General features: G+C 41.4%; 9 protein-coding genes across 9 annotated transcripts; 6 read left to right on the top strand and 3 right to left on the bottom strand.

Moving 5' to 3' along the window:
* Window positions 1–814: 814 nt before the first annotated feature.
* EAE97_000868 (uncharacterized protein) lies at window positions 815–2,926 on the top strand (the record flags this gene model as incomplete). The annotated part of the gene is made up of 4 exons (XM_038871378.1): window positions 815–1,115; window positions 1,173–1,974; window positions 2,023–2,144; window positions 2,196–2,926. The coding sequence occupies 4 exons, from the start codon at window positions 815–817 to the stop codon at window positions 2,924–2,926; spliced, it is 1,956 nt and encodes a 651-aa protein (XP_038737279.1).
* Window positions 2,927–3,578: 652 nt separating this feature from the next.
* EAE97_000867 (uncharacterized protein) lies at window positions 3,579–4,700 on the top strand (the record flags this gene model as incomplete). The annotated part of the gene is made up of 1 exon (XM_038871377.1): window positions 3,579–4,700. One exon carries the CDS (start codon window positions 3,579–3,581, stop codon window positions 4,698–4,700), a length of 1,122 nt encoding a protein of 373 aa, XP_038737278.1.
* A 472-nt stretch (window positions 4,701–5,172) lies between these two features.
* On the bottom strand, window positions 5,173–5,736 carry EAE97_000866 (uncharacterized protein; the record flags this gene model as incomplete). The annotated part of the gene is made up of 1 exon (XM_038871376.1): window positions 5,173–5,736. One exon carries the CDS (start codon window positions 5,734–5,736, stop codon window positions 5,173–5,175), a length of 564 nt encoding a protein of 187 aa, XP_038737277.1.
* Window positions 5,737–6,326: 590 nt separating this feature from the next.
* Window positions 6,327–7,241, top strand: EAE97_000865 (uncharacterized protein; the record flags this gene model as incomplete). Its single annotated transcript, XM_038871375.1, has 1 exon — window positions 6,327–7,241. The coding sequence occupies one exon, from the start codon at window positions 6,327–6,329 to the stop codon at window positions 7,239–7,241; it is 915 nt and encodes a 304-aa protein (XP_038737276.1).
* Window positions 7,242–9,605: 2,364 nt separating this feature from the next.
* EAE97_000864 (uncharacterized protein) lies at window positions 9,606–10,018 on the bottom strand (the record flags this gene model as incomplete). The annotated part of the gene is made up of 2 exons (XM_038871374.1): window positions 9,606–9,686; window positions 9,752–10,018. The coding sequence occupies 2 exons, from the start codon at window positions 10,016–10,018 to the stop codon at window positions 9,606–9,608; spliced, it is 348 nt and encodes a 115-aa protein (XP_038737275.1).
* A 331-nt stretch (window positions 10,019–10,349) lies between these two features.
* On the top strand, window positions 10,350–18,311 carry EAE97_000863 (uncharacterized protein; the record flags this gene model as incomplete). The annotated part of the gene is made up of 12 exons (XM_038871373.1): window positions 10,350–10,932; window positions 10,984–11,642; window positions 11,689–11,969; window positions 12,019–12,426; window positions 12,479–12,634; window positions 12,683–12,779; window positions 12,828–13,316; window positions 13,367–13,606; window positions 13,658–14,914; window positions 14,969–15,461; window positions 15,511–15,988; window positions 16,055–18,311. The coding sequence occupies 12 exons, from the start codon at window positions 10,350–10,352 to the stop codon at window positions 18,309–18,311; spliced, it is 7,398 nt and encodes a 2,465-aa protein (XP_038737274.1).
* A 1,056-nt stretch (window positions 18,312–19,367) lies between these two features.
* On the top strand, window positions 19,368–21,008 carry EAE97_000862 (uncharacterized protein; the record flags this gene model as incomplete). Its single annotated transcript, XM_038871372.1, has 7 exons — window positions 19,368–19,448; window positions 19,537–19,857; window positions 19,921–20,198; window positions 20,257–20,318; window positions 20,369–20,450; window positions 20,509–20,618; window positions 20,680–21,008. The coding sequence occupies 7 exons, from the start codon at window positions 19,368–19,370 to the stop codon at window positions 21,006–21,008; spliced, it is 1,263 nt and encodes a 420-aa protein (XP_038737273.1).
* Window positions 21,009–21,804: 796 nt separating this feature from the next.
* Window positions 21,805–23,093, top strand: EAE97_000861 (uncharacterized protein; the record flags this gene model as incomplete). The annotated part of the gene is given in 3 exon segments (XM_038871371.1): window positions 21,805–21,906; window positions 21,922–22,524; window positions 22,566–23,093. The coding sequence occupies 3 exon segments, from the start codon at window positions 21,805–21,807 to the stop codon at window positions 23,091–23,093; spliced, it is 1,233 nt and encodes a 410-aa protein (XP_038737272.1).
* Window positions 23,094–24,466: 1,373 nt separating this feature from the next.
* On the bottom strand, window positions 24,467–27,666 carry EAE97_000860 (uncharacterized protein; the record flags this gene model as incomplete). The annotated part of the gene is made up of 9 exons (XM_038871370.1): window positions 26,804–27,666; window positions 26,052–26,721; window positions 25,904–25,998; window positions 25,690–25,856; window positions 25,598–25,638; window positions 25,476–25,544; window positions 25,255–25,421; window positions 24,859–25,192; window positions 24,467–24,760 (listed from the first exon to the last, which is right to left on the bottom strand). Exons 1-9 carry the CDS (start codon window positions 26,818–26,820, stop codon window positions 24,467–24,469), a joined length of 1,854 nt encoding a protein of 617 aa, XP_038737271.1. The 5' UTR covers window positions 26,821–27,666.
* Window positions 27,667–27,771: the final 105 nt, after the last annotated feature.

Below are 27,771 nucleotides of genomic sequence, written 5' to 3'. Positions count from 1 at the left end.
CTCGGGAGAAATGCCCTTGCTCCTTTGGTGGCACCTTTGGCTCAATGGCAAGTGCCATCTTTGGTTATTTTCGATAACTTAATTTGAGGCTCCGTCTGTCCCCTGAGTAAGATCAATCTACTCTGCCACTTGGCATGTCCCAGCTTGTCAATATATCTTTTTCTGGGGGTAGTAACTTTAATCGTACCTGCATTGATCGACCGAAACCTAGCGAAGCCTTACAAGGCAATGAAGACGACGGCTGACTACTTCATATTATTCAATGCTTTACACATCGTATGTTTTTTGAATAATCTCCTCATTTCTCTAAATTTGGATAATTTTTGCACAAAAAAGCATTTTGTGAAACCTTACCATTCATTGCCAAGAATATGGCTGTTGAGCTGAAAAGATACACATGATCGGCTTGCCTACAATCATACTTCGGTAAGGAGAAGCAGGATTTTGGGGGCGTAAACGACTTCGAGCTTATGCAGGTACGATGTTGATATGCGACCTGTCATACAAGAATTTTAGAGACTCAATGACATTGCCGACTGTTCTATTGTTCAGTTTGTTGATAGTAAATCAGCCCTCTATTATGTTAGCAGCTACTACCTTAAGCCAAGAATATCATGTGGAGAAGTGAGAAGAAGGTATTGTGATTTCCTTGCGTATATATTGTGTCCTTTCCAGTCTTGCTATTCCCCTTCCTCACCTTTTCACCATCGTCACTCGTTTCTTCTTTAGTCACTCTTTAACAAACACGCTCGTTTTTAAACGTTGTCGCATATAATTTCTCTTAATATATTCCAACTATCTACCCCTTGCCATAATGAAGCTTTCCACCAGTGGTCTATTGGCCAGTCTGACAGCTTCTGTCCTTGCAGCAGATCTACTCTTTGTAGATAAATTCGAGTTCAAAGAGTTTGCGGAGGCAACATCTGTCCTTGGATACACTACAAAGGTGGTCAGTGAAGCACAATGGAAAACAATGACAACGGCCGAGTTTGCTGCTTTTAAAGCCATTGTCATTGCCGATCCAGACTGTTCCACATCACCCAGTGATGTCCAATTCTTGACAGATACCAAGAATACTTGGGGACCAGCAGTCCAGGGTAACATCGTTGTTATCGGTAAGAACACTCAAACAAGTTCGAAATCTAAGACGACTTTGCTAACTCAGATATCAGGCACGGATCCTACTTTTCACTTTTCAACCCAACCTGGTGCCAAAGTTCTGATTGATAACTCCATCAAATTCGCAGCATCAGCGAAAAATCTCGCTGGTACCCAGCAGACTGGTCTCTACTATGCGTTATCTTGTTATTATAACAACGTAGATTCTGCGAAAGTAGAATCACTTTCTTATTTCGGAGACTTCACTGTTCGAGGAAATCTTGCTTGCTACAACAAAGCTCACATTGTCGCATCCTCGCCTGCTCTCGGAACTCTTAATGATGCTGCACTATCTAGTTGGTCTTGTAGTGTCCATGAAGCCTTCTCCAGCTATCCATCTGTTGGAATCAATGGATTCCAAGCCCTTGCTATTGCACAAGATGTTATTGGTGTCGGATCTCAAACTTTCGGTGATAAGACAATTGGACTACCATATATCATCAGTCGTGGTGCGACCCCAGCTGGATGTGGCGATGGAAAATGGGAAGCATCATTAAACGAAGAGTGTGATGATGGAAACACTGTTGCTGGTGATGGGTGTTCTGCAAGTTGCAAATGTGAATCTGGTCGTCCAACTGGTGACGGACATTGTCTTCCAGCTTTGACACCAAACACAACAACTCCCGTTCATACTCCATCGCATTCTGCCACTCTTCCGCCATATATACCATCGGGATCTAGTGGGGTTCCTGTCCCATATGGAAACAAGACTATCATTTCAACAATTGATCACAACAGGACTGCCACTGCTACTATTCACGATACCGTTACAGATCATGATACCAAGACTGTTCATGATATTTCAACTGTTACTACGTAAGTAATCTTTTGGCGATGGAAACTTTTGTTCTAACTTGTCTCTAGAACTTTCATTCCTCCTCCATATGTAACTCCCGCATGCCCAACTGGTGACAAGATAGTTGGTGTTGAAATCGTTGTTTATGTATCCATTATTGAATCGTGTCATACTATTGGAGATAAAACTGGTTCGTAACCCTATTCTCTTTCGCTGAGATCATCACTGACATATTAAAAAGTTACTTCATATATAACAAGTGATTGCTCCACTGAACAGAAACCAATTTGGAGTACATCAACCGTAGGATATCCTTGCTACGCATGTGCCTTATCTAGTGCCGGTGTTCCCTGCCCAACTGGAGGCTTTATCACAGCCACTACAACATCATGCCATGAAACTGCAGTCCCAACTTCTTACACTTGGACTCCAGTTCCACCCACCATTCTTCCATGCAAAACTTGTCTTCCATACACCATGCCAACATGTCCAGTATATAGCACACTTCCACCGTCATCCGTCTACGTTTTCCCAGTCCCAACCCTCGGCACTCACTCCGAACCAGTAAGCCGTGTCCCCGAGACTTCCATCTATGTACCTGCTCCATCTCCAATTACATATACCACCTCTATTTACGGAGTCGGTGTCAAGACTTATATAACTTACCCAGCGGGTCCAACTGCAACTGCAATTGTCTCAGAAGTCGAAGGTATCCCTACTACAATCATCACGTATGTTGCTCCGACACCAGCTCCAACATACGCAGCGACTATAGTACCTGTTTGTCCACCTGGCGGGTGTAAACCAGCGACTTCTACGGTTGTTCCAGTGGGTCCTGTTGGAACGACTTCATTCTTGGGTTCCCCCACTTATGTACCATTCACAGGAGCAGCTGTCCGCATTGTCAATGCCAATGTGGCGATGATGATTGGTGTTGTAGGTGGTATTGTTGGATTAATGATCGTTTCGTAGATTGGGTATTTGAAGGATATGAAATGGAATTTAGGATGATTAATGTTTTGAGTGGAGTGGATGAGAAGACGTCTGATAATTTTGGATGGATCAATAAGGTATATGGCATGAAGAGAAGCAAAATTACCTTGTGAAAAGAATCTTTAGGAGAGTACAGATTTGAATTTCCGAAGATCGAGAAATGCCTTAATAGTAAAGTCTGATTGTATTGGTGAAAAGTTTCGGAGTCGGAGTTCTGCATGAGTCCACATATGCTTTCTTTTGTTAAAGAAGTATGACCACATTATATCCTGATCGAAATCAACAATGTATTTATTATATGATACTGAAACTCGAAATCCTAATTCTCAATATTCGCTCGCATATTTCCTTCTCCGTTGTCCGTCCTAAGCGGGGCGGAGTTGTAGCGGAGCGGCACTATTGGATGAACAAACCTCGGCAAAGTCTCGAGGTATAATTTGTTACAGATTCACGTTTCTCCTTCCATCATACTTTAGTATCTCAAGATCGTATTCAGATATACCTTCGGTCTTAATCAAATATCTCTTCTCTTTCATCAAATGTTCTTGACATTGTGCAAAAATCTAAACCCCAATTGAGTATAATTGGAATTTTTAGAACACAATTTCATTATTGTGCAACAACACGCGTCATGGAATTGGACTCCCTATTCACAAGCTTCCCAGGAAAACATCTATGGATTTTCGGCGCCATAGCTCTAAATCTTCTCCGCATCCCTTTCTGGATTATCTACTATGTTCCCTCCATTACCCGACCCTCGCAAAAATGGACCTACACCCAAGCCCTCCGTATCCGTATCATAAAAGCCTTCGTCAAATCCGTATCAATCACCAAGTCAGCTACCATCATTAATCTTCTTCCGGGCGCCGAGGGATCACGATTCTTAACTATCAATCCTGCTTCATCATCCCGTTACCAAGGGGTCACTATAACGAATTCTGAAATCAAACCAGAAATTATCGGTGGCACGTGGTATCCACACCGACCATCTTCTGGAAAAGACGCCGGAGATGTGGTTCTTCATTTCCATGGAGGAGCATATGTAATCGGAGATGGACGAACACAAGATGCTGGCTTTTGCGCAGAGACTTTAATAGCTAATAGCTCTGCTTCTTTTGTATTTTGTCCCCAATACAGGCTTGCTTCAAGTCCGGGTGGGAGATTTCCAGCAGCGCTGCAGGATGCGATTACGAGCTTCTCTTACTTAACGGAGACTATGGGAATCAAGGCGGAGAATATCGTCGTCTCGGGCGATAGCGCGGGAGGAAATATGGCAATGGCATTATTGAGATATCTACATGATAATCCAAACGTGGGTCTACCAAATCCAGGATGTGCATGGTTATGGTCTCCCTGGGTCGATCCAGTTTCTACGATCATCGAAGGGGTCTTCCATGCGTCTCCACACTCTCGTACTGATTATCTTGACGAGGGATTTGGAATCTGGGGAGCAAAGGGCTTGACACCACTTGAGGAAACGGGTGTAGAATTAGCTCATCCGAATATTTCGTTTGTAGGGAATCCGTTCAAGATTTCCACCCCATTGTTTTTTAGTGCGGGGGAGTGCGAAGTGCTTTTCGATGATGTGGTGAAGGTTCATAATCAGTTCACGGAAGCGGGTAATAAGACGGAATTGCAGATTGAAGAAGGGGCAGTGCATGATATTATTTTGATTGGAAACCTCATAGGCTTCAAGGAAGAGGCGAGGCTCGCGGCGAAGAGGGCAGGGGAATTTTGGGAGAGAAATCGATAGACGGGGGGGGACTTAATAGATTATAGGTTGGTGGATGAGTAGAAACAGGCTTTGGTGTTTGTATTATATACCTGGTTAAAGATATAGATGTGAATTTCTCATAGATTCAACGGATTTCGAACAATTGACTGCGAGGTGTCTTCGGCTTGATCTGTGTGAGAAAGCATCATACCAATATTGTTACTCCCGAAAAGGCACAGAGATTAGAACTTCAAAATATTAGTTTGAGGCGAAAGGGCCCCAATCAAAAAAATGATCGTATGACATGATAGCAGTGATTCAGAGACAAAGAACTATTTCGACTGGGCTGCGTATGATTACTATTATCTAATAGTGTCGTTCAATGACATCTATCTGCATGACAAATATTCCAAGACCTTCACACCGTTGTAGTGATCATAGAATTTTATTCATCGCTAACGTCTGAGACGTCTAACATGCCTAATTAGAATACAACTTCCTGCGCTGACGATCATGAACGAAATAGTCCAAGTGTACCTTCTTCTAATATCTTAATAAAGCCAAGCAAATCTTCATTCGTGTTCAGTATGATTCCAGTCCGCTCTTCAATTCTAGCTATTATGTCTAGAGTAACCTTCGTTGATGTGAACTGGGCATGAATCTGTGCAATACCTCTCATTTCTAAACATACATTCATCGTTCCACGAGTGAGATCCCGCATCTCCTTCAGCAGCTCATTTGTCCCTTTAGAAAACTCCCTGATTTCTTTCATAATTTCATACACGTCGGATGATGAGGGAAGAGCAGATGTTGCTGCTACTGCTGGAGAATGAGCTTGGATTTGAGCTGGATCATGAGCTAGTGTCTGAGCCTGAGCTTGGAATGAAACTGGCAGAGCAGGAATAGGAGCTGAGGAATGCATTAGGCTGGGTGTTGAAGGGGGAGTAGAAGCAGAATCAATGATCTTCCATGCTGGCCGTGGATATAGCGCAAGAAAAAAACACCCCCAAGTAGGGACAACGATAGAAACAGTGACAAACCAAGCGATGACCTCCATCCAAGATGGCAACGTCATGTTGAAATAAATTTTAATGAAGGATAAAACAAGCAAATTCTGTGAATTTGCGTATCTTCCGATGTCCTTTGATGCTCGAGGAGTTCATTCAATGTTCAATATAATAGTGGTTTGTTTGGATAGAATCAACGGAAGAGTGTTAAGATCGTCATACTACTGACATGATACAGCGGAGTCACAGTAAGTCTAAAGATGGTCTTGTACAATCTAAACGTAATCATACAGAAAAACTTTAGTGTTTAAGTAGAAATTAAGTTTCTAGTCTGAAATAAGAATAATAATATGGCGCACATGTGTCTCTCGTTGGAGAGATTTCAAGCGAGACTAAATACCTAGCTTCAGACTAGAATAGCTTGAATATGATAGCCCTAGGTATATAAACTTAGATTCCCCACGAGATTCAGTAGGATCTTTTTTTTTTTTTTTTGAGATTATCTAGTCAAAAATCGCATTCACGTACATTATAGTTTGAAATATATGATCAAATAAACCCATTTCAACCTCTGAACAATTTATCTTATTCTTTTAAAATTTCCCCTATTCTAATACTTGAAATCGACGTTCTCTTTCAATATCTAAGACATAAAAAGATGTTTTCTAGATTGATAGCATACATACGTTCCATAACACGAGGATATAGGACACTGAATAGAAACGATTCAATTGATGTTGAAAAGTCTACCGAAGAGACACCTCTAATTATCAAGGGACTTGCATCACCAAACCCTTTCGGGGATGATTCGGATGATAAGAGCAAAGGAATTGAGAAGTCACATCCAAATATTGAGATCTCGGAACAGTTTGATATAGATCTCTCACTTCAAGCACATACAAATCAGAGCGAAACAGTCTTTGTTGATCCAGCAATCAAGAAACAGATTGACGAATCATACGATACAATCGATTGTACTTCGCAAATGTCCAGTAACGCATCAGAGCTTCTTCCATCTGAACAGCATCCCAGAGCTTTGAGTGGTTTCTTTGAGTTAGTATTTAAAGCAACTCATATTGCAAGGGAAACTCTATCCAAAATGGAGAACGAAAAAAACGAACAAAGCGATCGATTTCGATATAATTCGGAAATATTCAACAACGCTTTAGAACTCCATTCCTTTGAACAGCATCCCAGAGCTTTGAGTGGTTTCTTTGAGTTAGTATTTAAAGCAACTCATGTTGCAAGGGAAACTCTATCCAAAATGGAGAACGAAAAAAACGAACAAAGTAATCAACTTCGATATAATTCGGAAACACTCAACAATGCCTCAGAACTTTGTCCTTCTGAACAGTATTCCAAAGCTTTGAGTGGTTTCTTTGAGTCAGTATTTAAAGCAGCTCACATAGCAGCGGAAAATCTATCCAAAATAGAGAACGAACAAAGTAACCGACTTGGATACAACTCGGAAACATGTATTCCAGCTCCATCCTCGAATCCCTTCCCTAGATCACCTGAAGCAATTCAATCCTCAATAAATGCTCTAGAAACAATGGATGAAGAAAGTAGCTGAGCTCAGCGTTTTTCGGAATCTTTCTTAGGAACAAGCTCATCAACCTTCTTCAGAGCAACATTCGGAGCAGCTAGGTCCGCAGCGGACACACTTGCTAAGAACATCGAGGATGAGAAAAAACAGTCGAATCATTCACTAGAGCACCATAATAGGCTCCAAAACAAGCATTAGCGTTTTCCCTGAACGATAAAGTCTGATTGCTCGAAAGCGATCAAATATTCCTGAATTTTAATAGTATAATTGGTCAACGAGGTTTCTGTTAAGCGATAGAGTCTATTTTGATGTGTTAGGAGGTTGGCTGCTGCTCGGGAGATGTGATCTCGAAAGTTTCATACGAGGTGTTAGAATGTTGATTGGAGGATGAGAGAAGTGAAAGAATAGGGGCATTACATGGAAATTCTACAACGGAGGGAAGACGGAGGCAATCATGTGCTTGATGATACATTGGAAGTGAAGAATTGTGTTAACTAAGAAGGGAAAGATGGAGACTTTGAAAGTGGTAAGGGGGAGCGCATACGTCCAGTGGTAGTAAACTTCTTTATAAATTTCTGAGGCGGTCCTATGGGCAGTTTTCTTCATGTAGAGCAAGGATGGCGCGAGGTAGAGGGGAAGTCTTTAGGATTTGATCGAAGACGGACGAACATGCAAAATTCAATTTTTGGAGGAGTTGAAGACAAAGAGGGAAGCAGCAATTAGTCGAGATCAAGGTAGAAGGTAAAATATGGAATATTCAAAACAGTATGCGAGAAGGAGAATGAAAAGACATGATATTGTTTGGAAACGTAGTGGACAATGTATACTATAGAATAGTACTTTCATAATCCCTGTTAAATTTCCTAAGCAGATAACGGCTGCCCATATAACCCCTCGAGAAATCAAATCAGTGTCCATGTGAACGCAGGAACATTGTCGACCAAGTAAGATGATACGCATGCAGTACCAAATAGCTGATACGGCATATTAGTAATTACCCGGACCTATAGTCAATGCCATCCCAGGACGTCTATTGGCATTTAAATCAGATGCCAACGGATAGGAATTTTTGCTTTCATATGAATTTGTTTGGGCGGTACACTGGTGGGTATATGGATTGACGGGACACTGCAAAAACGAACTTGTGAATATTTCTTAATGTATTGAATTAGATATATTGAAGGTTGTTATAATCATCCATTAGATATGACACAATCAAAGTTTAAGTTTTGATATTAAACAATTGAAGAATGAATTTATCAAAAATTTCGAGAGTTAGAAAGTGTCCTATCAATCCATGCACCCACTGGTGATACATCTGATATAATCGAAGGCTATGCTACACTTCAATACCACTGCACCCATAATATTGAATCCCGAGTATATTGGAGTCTGTCGGGTCGTACTGACCCTGAATAGGATCCTCATTCAAAACTACGAGAATTGAGTAATGGGTTTGAATTTCGTAGCTAATCCGGTAATTCCACATAACATCTATGCTGCAAAGCCACCCAAAGTCCTGATATTCACTCCGAACTGCAGTCATTCAGGCTATTCTTATACATGTTTTATTGCCTAATTCTGCATCATTGAGGGTAGATGCACTCATCAGATTCAAAAAGTATCCTCCCATGCCCACTGCAGCACTAGGGCCCGAGATACGACGATGTCATCATTGATAGAACGAACAGGAAAGTATACTCTGTACACAGAGTCGAAACCAAACTTTTGGCTGTACCAAAATTTCGTCCAGTTGAATTGAAATAAATGTGCAAATATAATCGTCACGAAGTAGGGTGCCTTAGATGGAATATATTTGCGAATCATGTTTGGAAAGAGCATGCATTGCTATGTTGCCGTGGACGGCGTGGAAAGATCACGAAAGCATCATGGGCTCTGAGACTCTGGACAGAATTATTCACGTCGAACGCAGGCGTGTTTAACAGAGAGCACATGACCAACATAGATTCAGACATAGTGAAAATTCAAGGAAGCCCCAAGTTTAATGAACGACGTGATGATTTCAACGTATATCGGATATCCTGTGATTCGCGAATCAAGTTCGAAGTTTGGATTCCACATATAGACTGAGTTCTGACTCGTATCTTAATTCAGACGTGGGTGAGATGTATTTTCTTGATCTAATCAAGAGCTCCTCCAATCGAGCATGTTTGACCTACTACCTAAGGCGTTGTCATTTATGTTTTAACGATGCCTTTCTTATATGGCCGGGACTTGATATCGCTCATATTATCCTCCGAGATGGTGAAGTATCTTTCTAAAGTTCACACAACTCGAAGCAGTTGAGCCGCAATTTGCATAACTATTCGAGTTCGAGTTGAGTTCTGCGACCTCTCTTTCTTTCTCTTTTCCTCCTTCGCACATATCACCCTATAATTTACCATCATGTTCACCCGGAAGTCTCTTGACTCTCTTTTGTTCCCAATCATCTAAATCTTTCGCGGCGAGTCTCTGTAATAGCGATGAATATATTTAGAAAATTGCTCTCCAACACAAGTATATGATGGCACACTCACATAGTATTCTTCTTTCATATCCACTCGCCTCCCAGTCTTACCAATTCCTAGCTCTTCTTCTTTGCTTACTCTTCGCACACGTTTGTCATGTTTCTCGTATCGAATAGCGGTGGCTGGAGTAAGGAAAAACGATCCAGCTACCATAGTTGCGATAAATGGTAAACCGAAGAGGGCAAATGGATGTCTGGCTAGAGCGCTACGATATCTTGCGGCAAGGGTATTTGACTCTGCCGCTCCGCGAAACTTCTTGCTTCCAAAGACTGCCATATTGTGATTTCACTAAAAGAACCGAATATCCGCAGGACCAATGATAAATATCAGGAAACGTTGAATTGGGAATCCGCAAAGTTTAAGTCGTTTAAATTAGGTAGGTATACTCTGTAGTATTAATCGCCGCAATGCGATAAATAAGCCCATGATTTTGACTAAAAATCGCTAGAAGCCTTCGAATCACGTGCAAGCGCGAAACTCTTAATTGTTTTTGGTGAAGGAACGCGTCGACAACTTCCTTTTTGTGATATCTCATCATATTGTGATATTCCATCAACCAATCGCAATCCTTGTGAAATCCATCATAGTTATAGATGGTCATGAAAGGATGGCACCTCATGAGCCGCCGACTGGCACAGCAGGTCGTTGGGAAGCCCCTCCTTCAACTATGGCTGCACAATTAATCAATAATCTCTCTACGAAGAAACAATCTCGGCAAGTCGAGCATGACGATTTACAGTTATTGATGACTGAAGTTTCCTACCGAGAGAATGATTCATCCGACTTCACGGACCCCGAAGCTATGCTTGAGCACAAACATAAACTTCTATATGTTGTCGCAAAAGTAGTTTTAGAGAAACTCAACAAAGATGACCCTTTTATGAATGTCCAAAACGTCACAAATCAGGCATGTGAAGCCCTCGATGTTTTCACGTCCACTGTTAAAGATCTCCCAAATATACTTAATCATGTATCCACTCCAGATCGGCCACTCAAATCACGCGGTCTAGAACCCTTCTGGATATGGTTGTTCCCACGGGTTCTTGCTTGTCTGGGTCGTCAGGATTCTAGAAAGCTCACAGCAAAGATTGAGGTTTTCTTCTCTACCTCATTTGAGGTCGTTGGCAGATCACCAAGACTTTGGGATCTCAGTTCTAGCTTTTTTATCTACCTTAAAGATAGTGTAGCATGTGAGTACACCATCACATATACATTACTTAACAACCACTTATATTTTCCAGCTATTCTCACCATTTTCCAAACCCTTAGTCCTATCACTCATGGAGGGGAAACTGAATTCATACTACCATCTGATCAATTCAAGGTATCTTCATATTCGTTTAGCAACAAGGGTGATATGAACGAAACATCTCCTCCATGCACATACAGATTGCAAAATAAAGCAGGCGCTATACAACATGCCATATGCATTTTATCTATCTTGGCAAAGGTGTCTATCCAAGCTGCATCCTTTCAAGATGCAACTCCTGCTTTCCAAGACTACCTAGCGTGGCTGTTTGATTCGTTCCACACATCCTACGAGTTACAAAAGGTATGGATATCTTCCGGGAATTCAGCTCAAGATCGCGAATCTCCAGCGATTTCTCTCTTCTGTGGCCTTCAGGCACTTCTATCATCAATCCAAGATTCTTTACCTGAGACTTTGGTTCGTAAGGGTTATGCCTACCTTACCATTATCGGGGCAGATATTATCGTAAATCCATCAAATATTATTGACAAGGATGTTAATTTTGCGTTCTGCCGGACTTTATTGCATCTGGCAAATATCTGTAAAAGACAAGATTCGATATGTAGAATTATCCGTTTGTCCCTACTCCCGAAGCTTCGCACCGTGCTTGATGACGAAGATACGAGTATTATAGTTGGGAATGATTTCCAGGTACGTTACCTTTATATCTTCAAGACTTTGACTAAATTTTCTTTAGAATGCTGCAGCTACTTTGCTTTGGGCCTGTAGATCAGCAGATAATTCCAATCTCGGGCTTGTTTTACCTCATGTGAACTTTGATACTGATTCTTTGAACGCCGATCTCAATCTTCTTGTGTTGAAGGACATCAAAAGTCGATCAACCCAATCAGCTCCACCCAACAAACGTCGAAAAATACATTCAGAAGAGGGCCTTTTGCAAGAAATCATCGCCAAGCTATATTCTCTCTTCGGTGACCAGGAGGTTTTAGATATGGACGGGTTATGTCATCTAGCTGAGTTAGTATGATTGTGTTGATGCCACCTGCTTTTCTCTAACTTTCAATAGGAAATGTTTCGCGGGATTGTCTGATCCTGACCGGTGCAAAGTTATTGACTATTTATCCATGATACCATGTGCCGCTTATGGCTCGTTAACAGTCACTCGAGACAAATTTGAAAACATAGTATCGTCTCAATGTTTTGTTTGTCAAAAGCTTCCCCCCAAAGTCACAGCATTAGACGAAGATTCATGCCAAAAAACCGGTGGCGAAGCAATTTTGATTCTTACTACGCTGATCAAGTCTCCTGCCTTCCATGAATCAAGGCGATCAAGGGTCCTTGCAATGATAGCCGTCAAGGCCTTTGCCATACATTTTCGAGATGAGGAATTTCTCGACTTGGAAACTTCTGCAGTGGGACAGTGGTGCTTGAAATCTCTTCAAAGTTCCATGCGTGAATTGAGAATCGCTGCAGGGTAAGTTATTGTCTACTAGTGGAGCGCATTAGACTTCTGCTGATGAATCTAGTCGCACATTACCAGAATTCCTTCAAGGAGAGAAGGCCCCAAAGGATCTTATCCTAAAGAATAGAACAAATGTACTCATTATATTACGTGATCTATGCGAGAAGCCAGCTCTTCATTGGCAAGAGACATGTGTTCTTGCTTGGGGTCAACTTGCAAGGTTTGTTCAACTCACTTATCTGTAATATTCTCACGCTCACAATTTCAGGGTCTTAGTTGATGGCGAGCTGAATATTGTTCTTCTGAAGCTTGTTGAATATTTAGGACATTCGAATCCAATTGTGTCGAATGCGGCCTACAATGAAGTAAGCTGACTTGCTTCGTTGGCAAGAATTTTACTGACCTTTAATCAGATATTAAAATTGGCGAATCGAAACGGAACTGTTGCTAAGCCCGTCGAGCGGTTATTTAGTCCCTTCTGGGATAGTATTGCCATTGCTGCTGTGAAGGAACTGCTTAGCCGACCACAAACGTCTCAGTTAATGGCCGATTTGTTAGAGATCACAGTCTCCGAGTTTCTTATCCTCACACAAGCATACACTCTGCCATGGCTAGTCCTATGGCGCGATGGAAAGACCATCAAAAAGATTGCTTCAGCTCGGAACGAGGAATCTTGGCGAGTATGTACGGACACTGCCAATATTGTTCATATTATGGCTTTGTTGCTGGTGCAGGATGTTCAAAATATTGAAAGCCACACAATGTCTGTACTGAAATTTGTCTCTTCAGACTTCGAGAAACGAGGACTTGACTTTGCGATTCTTTTAAAGATGGATCCTTCGAGCACTTTCCTTCACCTTCTCAAGGTTGCTGGGTATGCGGACAACAGTAGAAAATCAAGGGTGTGTAAATAATCTTCTCCTACATGAACTGAGAAATAACTCTCTTTTAGATCCGACTCGCTTTGCAATTTCTTGTCGAGAATGTTCAAAGCCCAGATCAAAATCGAAAGAAAAACAACCCGATGGCTGCATTTTTAGAGCAGCACAACCTTGGCCTCGTCACTCGCATATCAGAAGTCGTGAATGATACTAGGGATGAACAGTCCAGCTTCGAGAAGAAACGAAACGTGAAAGCCATTGAAGAAATGGTGACAATTGGCAAGACCTACACTGGAGCTGCTCGACCACAAGTATTGATATTCCACCCAACGATCTTTTATATATTAGCTAACCATATCTAGATATGCGCCTGTCTACAATCCGCCCTGGCCCAGAAAGACCTCCAAGCCTCAGCTTTTTCAGCCTGGTCAGCTATGCTCCGATATCTTGGTGATGATGATGTGGAATGGATGCTTGAAAGCACTTTTGTCACTATAATACAGTACTGGGATTCTTTTGACGACTATACCAAAAAAGCAGCAGAGGAAATCTTGCAATACCTCTTAAAAGAGCGCGCCCGTCTTATTCGAAATAGAATAGTCGAGTTACCATCCCTCTCCAGCCTCCCGCAACTTCGTGATGTAGAGCACAAACTTAACGCCATGAGGAGACCGACAGATGTCAGTAATGCATTTCAGATATTTAGCCGCCGGATTCAACATGAAACAGCTGGGGTTGTCGCGCAGGCTTTATCAGAATTAAAAGTCTTACTTCAAAAGCAGCAGTCCTACCTTCAGGCGTCAGCTGTGAGTGAACAGCCTGACGTTGTAATTGGCAAGCTTGTGCGTTCAATCCTGGATGCATGTGTTAAGTTCAACGAATCTCATAATGATATTGCTAAGCTTTCGGGAGAATGTATCGGTTTGATAGGCTGTCTTGATCCCAACAGGGTTGAAGCCGTCAGGGATCAACGAGAGATGGTGGTTGTCATGAATTTTCATGACCCCGAGGAAACTACAGATTTTCTTTTATTCCTCTTAGAAGAGGTCATCATCAAGGCATTTCTATCTGCGACCGATACAACGTTACAGGGATTTTTATCTTTCGTTATGCAGGAATTATTATCGAAGGGTGGGTTCGCAGATGTCTGCGCACCAACTTTGAGGGGTGCCCATAAGGATCCGAACAATCCCCTTTGCAAAAAGTGGGAGTCTCTTCCAGAAAGTGTCCAGGCAACCCTTACACCTTTTCTCAGCTCTATGTTCTCGATAAAAAAAATGGAAGTTCCAACTACCACATATCCCATATTTCGACCCGACAGTTCTCAACCTAATAGGATCAATAAGTACAATAATTGGCTGAAAACATTCGTTCTTGATCTTTTACAGAAACCGAAGAACCCCAACGCAGAATTGATCTTCCCTCCTTTGTGTCGAGCTATTCGAATCAAAGACCTCTCTGTTGCTAATTTTCTCTTGCCATACTTAATTTTACATATAGTTATAGAAGGGGAAGACGAAGAGAGAAGAAACATTGGTGCAGAATTGCTTGGAATATTAGATTACCAGCCGACTTTGACATCAAATGTTAAGCAAGAGGAATTAAGGCTATGCAGCGAAGTAAGTAACGTCATTCTCTCAATACAGCTTCTATTATTAACGTAATGGCCACAGGCCGTTTTCCGAGTCCTCGATTACCTTTCCCGCTGGATACAAGCGAAGCAGATGATAGTGCATCGAGAAATACGGGCTGGCATTCCCGGTGGTCAGGAACAAATCGAAAAAGTGACCAAGCTTATCGAAAGTATTCCTGCTGAAATTGTTTCAGCTCGGGCTATACAATGTAAGTCATACTCTAGAGCTTTGTTCAATTGGGAGCAGCATATCCGACATGTTCGTGAAACGAAGAAGCAGGATGCTTCGAGAGAAATTTCAGATCTAGAGCGACTGCAGGAGATATACACCCAGATAGATGAGCCCGATGGTATTGAAGGAATATCGGCACATCTACATGTGTTGGATATTGACCAAATAGTTCTCGGCCATCGCAAAGCAGGACGCTGGACAGCTGCCCAAGGGTGGTATGAGATTAAGCTTGCAGAAGACCCTGAAGATGTTGACGTTCAGCTCAATCTTCTTACATGCTTGAAGGAGTCTGGGCAACATGGTAATCTAAATAAAGCTCGCTTCTGTTGACTACTGCTAATTAGTCATAGATGTTCTACTTAATTATGTCGAAGGTATGCATACTGCCACCAAAACAGTAGGAAAGCTATTACCCTTTGCCACAGAGGCTTCGTGGGCAACAGGGAGGTGGGCTGCGTTGCAAAAATATACGTCAGTTGCTGGTCGGGATTTAGAAGAAGACTTTAACGTCAGCATTGGCAAAGCATTGCTGGCTTTACACGAGAAAGAAACGACAAGATTTGTTTCATCCATTGAGGATCTCAGAGAGCAGATTACTTGCTCCTTATCGAGAGCTACTACATCATCGATAGGATCTTGCCACGATCCCATGCTAAAGCTCCATGTGCTCACCGAATTAGAAATGATTGCTGGTGTCGATCACACTGAACCGATACCAAAGCAAGAGCTCCTTGAATCACTCGACCGTCGTCTTGAAACAATTGGCGGTTATTTAAATGACAAGCAATATTTATTGGGCATAAGGAGAGCCGCCATGCAATTATCTAGGTAAGTTACATATCAATCCCGGTCAACTTTCTTATCATTGCATCAACGCATCTGACTTTCACACAGTCTTGAATTCACGAAAGGAGATATCGCTTCCGCCTGGTTAACTAGTGCGCGCCTCGCTAGAAAAGGAAATGCAATTCATCAATCTTTCAATGCTGTACTCCATGCCTCGCAGCTAGGTGATGACTCCGCCAAGATAGAACATGCACGACTTCTATGGAAAGAAGAACAGCATCGAAAAGCGATTCAAAGTCTTCAGGGTGCAATTGACAGTAATGCTTTCATATCTCACAATGAGATAAACAAGGCATCTCTAGGAAGTGCTGACAATACACATCGGAAGCAGCAGCAGAATCTCTTGGAAGCAAGAGCTCATCTTCTACTTGCAAAGTGGCTTGACCTTGCTGGTCAAACAAACTCATCCGCTCTTCGGGCCCAATACCAACTAGCTGCAAAGACCCATAATGCATGGGAGAAGGGTCATTATTATCTGGGACGTCACTATAACAAGTTATTAGAATCATCCAGTAACTTACCATTTGAAAGACAAGATGACAGTTATCTTTCTGGAGAGACCGCCTCGCTGGTAATTTCAAACTACCTACGCTCATTAGCTCATGGTACCAAGTATGTCCACCAAACCCTCCCTCGTATATTAACACTCTGGTTGGATCTTGGAACGCAGCTCAGTCAAAAGATTGATCCAAAGCGCCATTCTCAAGAGTATGTCAGCAAAATGACTCAATTGCGAAAGAAGACATTAGATGATCTTCACATTCGATTCAAAAAATACATCTCCAAAATGCCAGCCTACATATTCTACACAGCTTTGCCACAGATTGTATCAAGAATTACCCATCCACACAAGGAGGTGAATTACTTCCTTCAGTTGATTATGCTAAAAGTTGTATCGGCTCATCCGCAGCAATCGCTTTGGAGTGTATTGGCTTTAAGTACTTCAACGCAACTGGATCGTCGAACTAAAGGAATGGAGTTACTCGCAAAATTGCCAAGCATGTCTGTGAAGGCAGATCATAATTCCATAGACATAAGAGCTCTAATCAGAAACGGACAAGCTCTTACTGCTGAAATTTTAAGGCTTTGCGAAGCTGGAGATTTCAAAGAATCTAGGGTATTCAGATCGAGTTTATCGAGAGATCTACAATTCAAACACAAGGTCTTGCCAAGTGCCCTTGCATGCCCAGTGGAAGCCGCTTTGACAGCGAGCCTGCCGACTCTCACAGACAAGGTGGCGACACACAAAGCTTTCTCCCGCGATGTCATCACTATCAACTCTTTTGAAGATGACGTGCTGGTGTTAAATTCTTTGGCGAAGCCCAAGCGCGTGAGAGCTCTGGCCTCGAATGGACAACACTACGGTCTTCTCTTCAAACCGAAAGATGACCTTCGTATGGATCAACGTCTTCAAGAATTCAATGGCATGATGAATAGATCTCTAAAGCGTGACGCGGAGTCAAGTAGACGCCAATTGTATGTCAAGACATATGCTGTGACACCTTTGAATGAGGAATGCGGGATCATAGAATGGATAGAAGGACTTCAAACACTTCGCAAAATACTTACGGATCTATATGGAGCACAAGGGAAACGAATAAATTACACAGAACTTGGTATGTATTGCGAGGAAGCAATGAAAAGCGAGAAGCAACTCCCATTCTTCACGGAAAAGGTTCTTGGCGAGTTTAAACCTGTATTTCACAAATGGTTTGTCAAGCAATTTCCCGAGCCCTCAGCCTGGTTTGCTGCTAGACTTCGCTATACTCGGTCATGTGCTGTTATGTCTATGGTTGGCACAATTCTAGGTCTAGGAGATCGTCATACGGAAAACATACTTTTCGAGGAAGGAAACGGAGGAACTTTTCACGTAGATTTCAATTGTCTCTTTGAAAAGGGTAAAACTTTTGCAAAGCCTGAGCAGGTTCCTTTCCGCTTAACCCATAACATGGTCGACGCAATGGGTATGTATGGATACGAAGGTCCCTTCCGCAAATCCTCGGAACTTACAATAAAGCTACTACGCCAGCACGAAGAAACTCTTATGACAATTCTTGAAGCTTTTATTTATGATCCGACCCTGGATCTCATGAAGAAAGTCGATAAGAAGAAGAGAGAGATGGCAAATGAAGGAATGCTGAGTGCGCAAAAGGTTTTAGATGTCATTCAGAGAAAGGTGAAGGGTCTATTACCTGGGGAAAGTGTGCCGCTTAGCGTGGAGGGCTATGTTGATGAGTTGATTAAACAAGCCACAGATCCGAAAAGATTGACGGCTATGTATATCGGGTGGTCTGCGTTCTTTTAAGGCTGATGGGATCGTAATGGATGTATATGATATGGAGCTACGACCTCTTATGATGGATTAATAAATAATAAATATCGAACCATATCACATGGTTACAAACTAGCAAAAATTCTCTACATATCGACCTTGGTTATAATGATAGTAAGGAGTAATATTTTGTTGCACTAATTATAGAGTCCTTGTTCTCCCTGTCTATTTGCTATTGTTACGTGAATTCTTCTGTCATCTTACGCAAGGCATACCTTTCAAACTACAAGTTGTGACCTGCATGTAAGATACCGGTACAGACATCTGAAACAATCTTTACAACAACTCTGGGGTAGTGGAGCACTCAGCACTTCGAAGAAACAATACCTACTGCTGATCGGTGCGAAAATTGAATTCGATTTGAAAACTACAGATGTGATTGGCTAGTCTTGCTGATCTATGCATTGTTCACTTCAGCTGCATGCGGGTGTCAATAATGAATCCATTTAGATCACCACTCGGACTCCCGATCAATCGATCCAAGTCCGAAGATTTTCTTTTTCTGATACGTAGCTTTTACCACTGACAGTCTTCAGTACATATTTCTACTAACCTCTAAGTGGAATAGAATCGTTGGGATTCATTGACAACTCATTCTCATCTGTCGCTATCAGAGTATTCCGAGTTACTTTCGCCGATTACGAAATTAACCAAGCCATCTTCCATTGGTCTGACTGGACACTTCTCAACTTTCGAATTTTCTATTAAATTCATTCTTCGATGGTTTGATATCAGATTTGATATTTTGATTATTTCATGTCCAATGAAAAATTGAAACAATTCCTAAGACATATCAATCAATATATCGAGAGATGTTTTTAAGTTCATTCTTGTAGTGTGTCCTATCAACTCTTACACCTGCTGGTGATCTCGCACGGATTTTCATACAATGACTTTCAGCTCATCAGCCGTGCTGCATACATGAAACGTGTAAGCGCGAGTCAATTTGATGATACATAAAGGACGACATCTCGTGAGCTCCCTGGTATCATCACCACATTAGAAAAAAATCGACGATTGACTAAAATTATGGAAATCATAATTGTAGGCGCGGGAATCGCTGGTCTAGGTGCTGGGATTGCTCTTCGGAGAGGTGGACATAAAGTTACTGTTCGTTTTCTGCTCGCTGCATTCCTCTCATCGGCCAAATAATATACTATCTGATACCCACAATATAGAAATACTAACATGGCCCAAGATACTTGAGCAATCTTCCCTTCTTCACGAAACAGGCGCCGCTATAACAGTAGCACCAAATGCGTCACTCGTACTTAAATCGTGGGGTTTCTCGCCCGCGAAATCGAAACTAGTACCTCTCAGCAAAGCAAATATTTGGGATGGTATGGCCATGAAAGTTGTGGTTGATGGTTATTATGCGAATACCGAGGAGAAATATGGGATCCCGCTGTATGCGGCTCATCGGGTTGATTTACATAGTCAGTTGAGAGAAATAGCGACGAGGAAAGATGGAGAGGGGATTCCGGTTGATTTGATGGTTAGGGCGAAGATAATTGGTTATGTGAGTATTAGCGATAACGTGATTTGCTTTGGTCTCAGATTTTGATAATGGTTTGTGTTATAGGATGCTGTGAATGGGAAAGTTACTCTTGAAGATGGGAAAATCTTAGAAGCAGATCTCATTGTCGCAGCAGATGGGGTGCACTCAACAGCTGTAGACCACGTTCTTGGCCCGAATAAAGTTCAATCAGGCGATACTGGATGGTCTTGTATGCGATGGCTAGTGCCCACAGAAGATCTGTTATCAGATCCTGAGACTGCCGATCTGGTCGACGATTCTGTTCAGAGATTCTTCGCACCAGCTTCCGGTGTGGGTGGCTTCGTATGGTATCCTTGTAGAGAGTAAGTGTCTTATGGGCGTTTTCTATGATATTTATGGACTGACTAAATCGCGAATCAGTAACGAAGTGCAGAATTTCTTGTACTTGTCAAAGGCATTTGACAGTTCCCATGCTACAGAAAGTATAAATCCCCCATCAGTCTTTTTGTATGACGCTAAAAGTTGATATTAGGTTTCAGAGCGTCTGTAGAACCAAGTGTTCCGATGAAATATGCAAAGCCTGAGTTTAGTCTCGCTTTGCAAGCTGTGATTGGGTAAGTCCGATTTCTAATGGCTATATTGGCATTGAGTAGTCTCTCACATAAAATAAAGGAAGGCACAAGATGTGAAATTTTGGAAATTGATTGCTCGAGAACCAATCCCGACATGGCACAAGGACAGACTCGTTTTGATAGGTGATGCTGCTCATCCTATGCTTCCGTGTAAGTTTTATAAATCTGTGCAACCCCCTTCTGTCCTACGTTTCCTAACATTCAACCTTAGTCCAAGCACAAGGGGGGTGCCAAGCCATTGAAGATGCGGGAGCACTCGGAGTATTATTGAATGAAATAAATCCCGACGACAAAGAAACACTGGAGAAGCGACTACAACTATATGAAAAGGTAAGAAAGAACAGAGGCTCGTCTCTGCAGATCCTTTCGAATCATAGTCCACCTGCATCACAGGCTACTCGTGATGAGGCTGCTAAGTATCTTCCGGATGGAAAAACACTCAATACCACGGATGATATCAATGATTATGTGTTTTCGTTTGATGTTATTAAGGAGTGTGAAATACTCCTGGCTAAAGAGTCTGTCGATAGTGGTATTTGACCTTAGTGTTTGAGGGAATGTGGTTGATGATGCTGGGTTATCTTTACCAAACCCCGCAATTTGTGCAAACAATGGCTTTATGCGAAGAGAATCACCCCGCAGTCGTGATGCATTGGTGATGTAAATCTTTTCCAAAAGCAACGAACCAAATAATGCATGCATTCGCTTATCGTCATGTAATTTTGACTGAAAGGGGGCTGGACAAATACCAGCCGTGGCTTGACTCATGTTCCATATTTAACCGCACTCTAAAAAGCGACCTGCATTGATGAGCTGTAACTCATGTACTGCATTGCTGTTCTTGCTCCGGCTTAGACCTGGCCCGTCGAGAATGTACAAAACTGAACGAAAGTTTGAGGTTGTAACTCGATTATAACTCAATCTGGTCTCAAATATCTCCTAAAATATAATCTACTGCTTAGTGTATTGCTTTGTTGGCTCGAAGCTTAATGTATAAGGACCGATCATTGGTAATTTTGAATCATTGAGCGGGGTCGAGACGCTTAATGCTTAATTTTACGCCGATTGCATGTGCAAAGGCGACTGCAAAGGATACGATTGTCCAAAAAAGTGACATAGATTGGTCTTGTGAGAATGTATAGCGAGCTTCAAAGTTTTGCTGCTGAATGCCACTATTTTAAAGGCAGCTGAGAAACACACGATGTTGTGGGACACCGAGAGCTCTGGTATTGTCAAACTATATTAAAGGCACATCTGTCCTCGATTTCTCGATTATCATCAACAACTCGCATACTGACTTCATACACACTGATCAAACATTACCAAATATTTCAATATGATAGAAACAGCTACTACTACTCTTGACGAGTTAGTGAGTCTTCTCACCCCACCACCACGACCCTCCGCTCCTATCCCTTGCCAGGTTGCCAGCGGTACCGTAGCATTGTTCTAGGGAGAATGGAACTCTGTGCGGACTGACCTTGTCCTCGATGACTATGTTCCCAATCAGCGTCATATAATTCCAGCTTCTCAATATGATAAAACCTCTTGGATATTGTATAATATGCCGGTCGGCACTGTGATTACTTTGCTTGCTGCCATCAAAACGAGCGGCCCGATCGCGGATCAAGGCGATGCTCTTACATGCGTTGATCTGGTTGGAACTGGAAAGACCGAAGCAGCTGATCTTATTCAGGTCGGCTTGAACGACCAGATTTCAATGTTTTTCTGGAGAACAGTTGATCTCAACATGGGAGCCATTGAGTTATTTGATGCTTTCGATTTCAAGGGTAGACGTTCGACCTTATTTCTCAGCGAGTGGCCTGCCAATACTGTTCACTCAATTGTGAAATGGCAATTGCAAGACACCGTCAGTTCAGTACGTTGGAGAACGCTGAAAGATCGACAGACGGCAATATTGTACGATGCAGCCGAAGGCACTGGAATTTCATATAACAATATAAAGGGCTGGGGTAACACGAAAGAGATAGCCAGGCTTTCGGACGTTCGTCTCAACGACGTAGTAAGCTCTTTCAAATGGCAGGGTATCAATCCTGTAAAAGAGATTATTCAACCTTTTGACATCACTGCTTCCAGCTCATCAGACGAGGGAGGTCTTACCTCTCATATCGACGAATAAATGATTCCTCCCAGTCACAACCCATCACTGTAACGCTTGAAAATTCCACCTCTCAGACCGTCACTGTCGAAACCTCCGATAAACATGTCACTGGTGTAACAACAAGCTGGACTCAGACACTCTCTGCAGGATTGGAAGGAATAGGTTCAGCTACATCTCAATGGTCCGTGGAAGTCAATTATTCCTACGAACGAACCGACACCGAGTCTTCGAGCGAAACGAAGACAGTCGACCTCTCGGTTTCGCAGACCGTCAATGCACCGCCCAAAAGTAGCTACATTGCTACCTTGCTAGTGGTTCTCGGAACGATTCCTTCAACAGAATATTCCACCACTGCTCAGCGTTGGTACAAAGATCCAGTTACTGGATCTAAGGCAGATCCTCAAAATAATGGCTGGTACAAGAGGGAGGAGGATGTGAGGCTTAACCTTAGAGGCAGTTTGGCATGCAGAACACGGGTGAACATTAAAGCCACACCGCTTTGAAACTCTTGATTCAATCCTCTTAAATTCACTTTTTTGTTTTTCACTTGATTGCGTTTGTTTATCATCAGGTCGAGCTTTCGGAGTATTTGGGCGAGTAATCTTTATATGTAGCCTATCCAAGTAGTTTTAGCAATGACAGCAGTTATCCGCTCTCGCCAAGATCTTCATTTATGACCACACTTCTTTGGAGTTGATGCCATAGCAGTACAATGAGAAGGGCAACGAATAAGGTAAATAAGCTAAGATTTCACAACCTATTCTCCGGTCCTGCTCCATAGCATGTATCCAAAAGTCTTTCGAATAGGCTACATAACTATACCATTAAACGGACAAATTAAATATGAGAAGGATTGAGTATTTATGGAAGTTTAGTATCAGATTCTCGAATTCTGGCTGGACGTATCATTTTTGGGTAAACTATCACTTTAGCTCGATGTTTCCATAAGCTTGAGTACAAATAAATCCATCAAAGCAAATGATATTGAAACAAATTGTTGAATAGCCTTGAGGTGTATTATGATTTAAACTTCTGATTCTTCAAATTGAAAGGGAAGGATTGAATTGTTGAATAGCTTCGCTTGTGGTCAATGTAGCACTTCATACAGATTTTTTAATCCGAATCTTAAATTCGTTAGCAAATCTCACATCTCTTGACATAATTTATTATAAAAGGAATATAATTGAAAGAAAAAGAACATTTATCACAATGTCACATTAAAAGTAATCATTAATAAAAAACTAAATAGAAATTAATAATAAACTATCAGATTTATATGAAAAGCATAGAAAATAAGAAAAGAAATTAATTAAAAAAAACTTAAAAAAATTAGAAAATTAAAATAATTACAATGATTAAAAGAATTGAAATGATTAAATAGTAAATATAGAACTCGAAAATTATTTTTAATTAAAAATTATATATGAAGTGCTATAAACTATTTTTTTTCTTATAATTTATATCTATATCTTAGTTTCTTTATTTCTATTCCATCTCATCTCATCGATTTATCAACTATTACTATAAGCCCTATATTCTCGGAATATTTCTTTATATATCCATGGATTTACTTTGCTTGAGCAATTTTGAAAGTCCTAGCAATATAACTAGTAGAATTAAAATTTAGATTCTTCACCAAAGTTATTTAAATAATTGAAATCAAAGGCAATGATGTCAACTTAAATCCAAAGTAACATACCAAGAAATTATACACGGTTCTGTATTCATATTCATATTTTTGCTTTTTCCCTCCTCTGATTTCCTAATCCACCAATTCTTGATATTTATATCACCAAAGCAATTTCGTATATCCTAGTAGCATAACTATAACAAGCACAACCAAAAGTTAGCACAATCCATTCTTCTCAACATCCCATCAAATCTCCGAGATCATCCAAACATCCCCCTCACTCTCTCCTAACAAACAATCAAAAAAGTACATACCGAAAAAATACACCCCCGCCACACTCGGCAAAACCCCCGCACTCTGCGCAAATGCAAATCCCGCATCGGTATTCGATATGCCGGCTAGTCCGAGTAATGTAATGGACAGAATGGAATTGACCGCGCTGCGAAGTTTATCTGCACGCGTCATGTGGGGTCGACTGAGAGCGTGGAGGATATTCATGAGAATAAGGGTGAGGCCGGAGGCGAGGAAGAAGTATGTGAACTATTTGTGGTGTGGGGGTTAGTGTGAGGTTCGAGGGTATGGTGGGGGGAGAGTGAAAGGGGAAAAGAAGTATAGGGGGAAAGATGATCATTTCGTACCACAAGAGCGAGAACTCCAATATTCTCATTCCATTCTTCATTAGGATCTGTGACCGCATTATCACTTTCCGGGGGGTCGATTCCGAAATTATCGAATAGAGAATCCTGAACTGTGGAAAATAGTGTAGTAATATTGCCCAATTGTTCTGTGGACCCAAGAGTCGTATTGCCAATATTGAATAAAGCCCTTTGGGTATCTGTAAAAGTTTGTGTGAATTCTGGGGGGAATTTCTGGAAGATTATTAGAGTGACGTTTGCCAAGCGTGTCTTGAGGTCAAGACTATCGATGGCGGGGATTTTTTTGAACTGATCCACGTATTGTTTGCTGACTTGACTATTGGAGTGTTAATATCTTGGAGAGTCTGGAGGAAATACTTGGCTGGTTCTGAAGCTTACTTGATAACCTCAACTACTTTTCGCCATCTTATAAATTGGGCAGCACCTTCAACAAGAAACACTAGTGCCAGATGGAATGGGAAGTGGAGAAATGCCCATATTTGTTGACGTATGGAACCGAATTGAGATCGGTTTAGCCAGTCAAAATAAAGCATGTAGAGGATGTACTTAAATGGTATTGTTAGTATAGGCGTCAAAATAAGGGGGATATTAATACATACAATTATTCCAACAGCCGATACAATAGTGAGAATGAGAGGTGCAGTCCATTTCTCCTCTTTTTCTGCAATCTATTAATAGTCAATATTGAATGGCCAAGACTCAAGAAGTTCAAGAGACCTACATCTGCAATACTCTTGCTAACTCCAATTATACCTTCACCCACTGCAACGGAATTAGTAATGACTCCTCTAAATCTCAAGATCATTTACTTACAAATAATCAAAGTGAGTAAAGTCATTCTTTGGACAAGATGAGATCCTCTAAAGCTCAAGACTTTCCACTTCGACGATATAGCAATGTTGACGGCGGTCTCTAAGATAGCTGTGACATACCAAACAATGAACACCTTGCCAGTCTTAGATGTGTCTTCCGAGAACCCACTTGAAAATCATTAGCTTAATGCCAATTAGTATATCGAAAAACATACAAAAAAGTGCCAAAATATATTAGTGCAGCTATGACATTGGCCACAACAACAAGAAAAAGTGGTAATTTTGAATTTTTATAATACCAAACGTGATACTGAATACTCGTTAGTAATGAAAGATTTCTCCCGAAGAACACATGAAACATACCAGTATAATAGCATATTGAAAGCTCAAAACAAGTCGCGAAAACATCAAGATAATTGCCAATGAACGAAAAGCACCAGGCTTTTGATCTGATGAATTGAAATCCGGTCCGACAATGGCCAATCCAATCATTACACCAAATTGACATGCCTTTCCTATTCTCTCCAATACACTATCCGTAACAAACCTAACATCAAAAAGACTGACTTGTAACCATAAGAACCAAAGGATACAAAAAAATCCTGCATATGACTTGAGTGCATCAACCTCATTGACATCATGTACATCGTTAAACGTCGTCAAATTGGCGACGAAAAAGAGATCATAGAAAAGTTCCATGTTCGTAGTCTCTTCATATCTTCGAAACTCAGGGGTTTCGAACATTTCTTCTTCTGCATCATCTTTTGAAAATGGATCGACTTTCCTATCATCATATTGGTTCTCGATCGATTCATCGTATGATTGCTTTCGAGCAATATTGATAGGACCAGAGATCTCATGTATAGGACTCGGAATTGGAGGGGTTGCCGAATATTTTCTTCGATTATGAGCCAGAGGATTTTCAAGTAGCTTTAACTTTGGTTGGGATTCTTCGCTTCCTTGATATATCGATCCATGACTATGAGTCTTCTTCAATGGGGTTTGACTAGAGACGGAACTCGATGAAAGATGCCTGTTTCATTCTCTGATTAGCTAAAGAAGATAAACCTCGTGATTTCTTGTTCTTCATCAAAGACACTAGGGAGTTCACCCACCTTTCGTGTGAGGACATGATAATTACTCGATGAATGACAAACCCTAGGATACCACAATTGAAATATTCGACTTCAACCCACAACAAAGTACAGCATTCCAAGAGACAGTACTTATATGATATTCCCCATAGGCGATAACGGATAGAAAAGCTTATTTAAGAGAAGCATGCACGGCAAATAACGCACAGATCACTAGATCCGGGAGCTTCATCAGATCATCCGTGCGAGTTTGATATGTTTTGTTTTACCCTGATTCTGGTCCATTGTACGTTCAAGGCATTAGAGTTGACGAATGCAAAGGGTCTTGTATGAGAAATAGGAAATGATGCTCGGCTCCTCATCAGACTTTGTAAGATATACGCGGTTGAGTAATGCGGATGTTCATCTCCCGTTGAGGTTACGAATGGCCCCATACACTTGTATGTAGAGTAAGAGCTCCATGGATGGTGAACACTTTCCCGATATTGTTACGATCCTACATGCCTCTTGAATGTTCGTCCAACAATCATCTATATAACATCCCGCCACGGTGTAGTATTATTGCCAAGAAAAGCTTCAATCTGATAAAAGTTGAAATTCCCATCATTTCCCACCTGTCTGCCGTTCGAATTAACACACGCCGTTGTTTCAAGATCTAAAGGACACTAAGAAAAGGGCCCTAAGCAACTCTAATACCGTACATGGACTCGATGGGCTAGATTTAGAATTGAGGCTTTTCTTCTGAGACGTGGCTTGGATCAATGAACCTCAAAACGATGTCTGGGGAGTAAGAAACGGCTCTTGATTAACATGTGAATGTGAAGAATGATTATCTCTGGAAAAAAGTGGTTTATTTTCTCAAATCCTTCACAAGTTGGACAATGCTCTTCAGATGCATTGGATTTGTTTCGATATGTTGTCTTTCCACAATACTACCTGGCAATTGGAGTTCGTCGTGATTATATAAGCCACTTTAGCGCCAAATCCCG

The sequence above is a fragment of the Botrytis byssoidea genome, assembly GCF_014898295.1.
Source record: "Botrytis byssoidea strain MUCL 94 chromosome Unknown BBYS_002, whole genome shotgun sequence".
Classification (NCBI taxonomy): domain Eukaryota; kingdom Fungi; phylum Ascomycota; class Leotiomycetes; order Helotiales; family Sclerotiniaceae; genus Botrytis; species Botrytis byssoidea.
The sequence above is the reverse complement of the archived record's forward strand: the minus strand, read 5'-3'. Positions and strand labels throughout refer to the sequence as shown.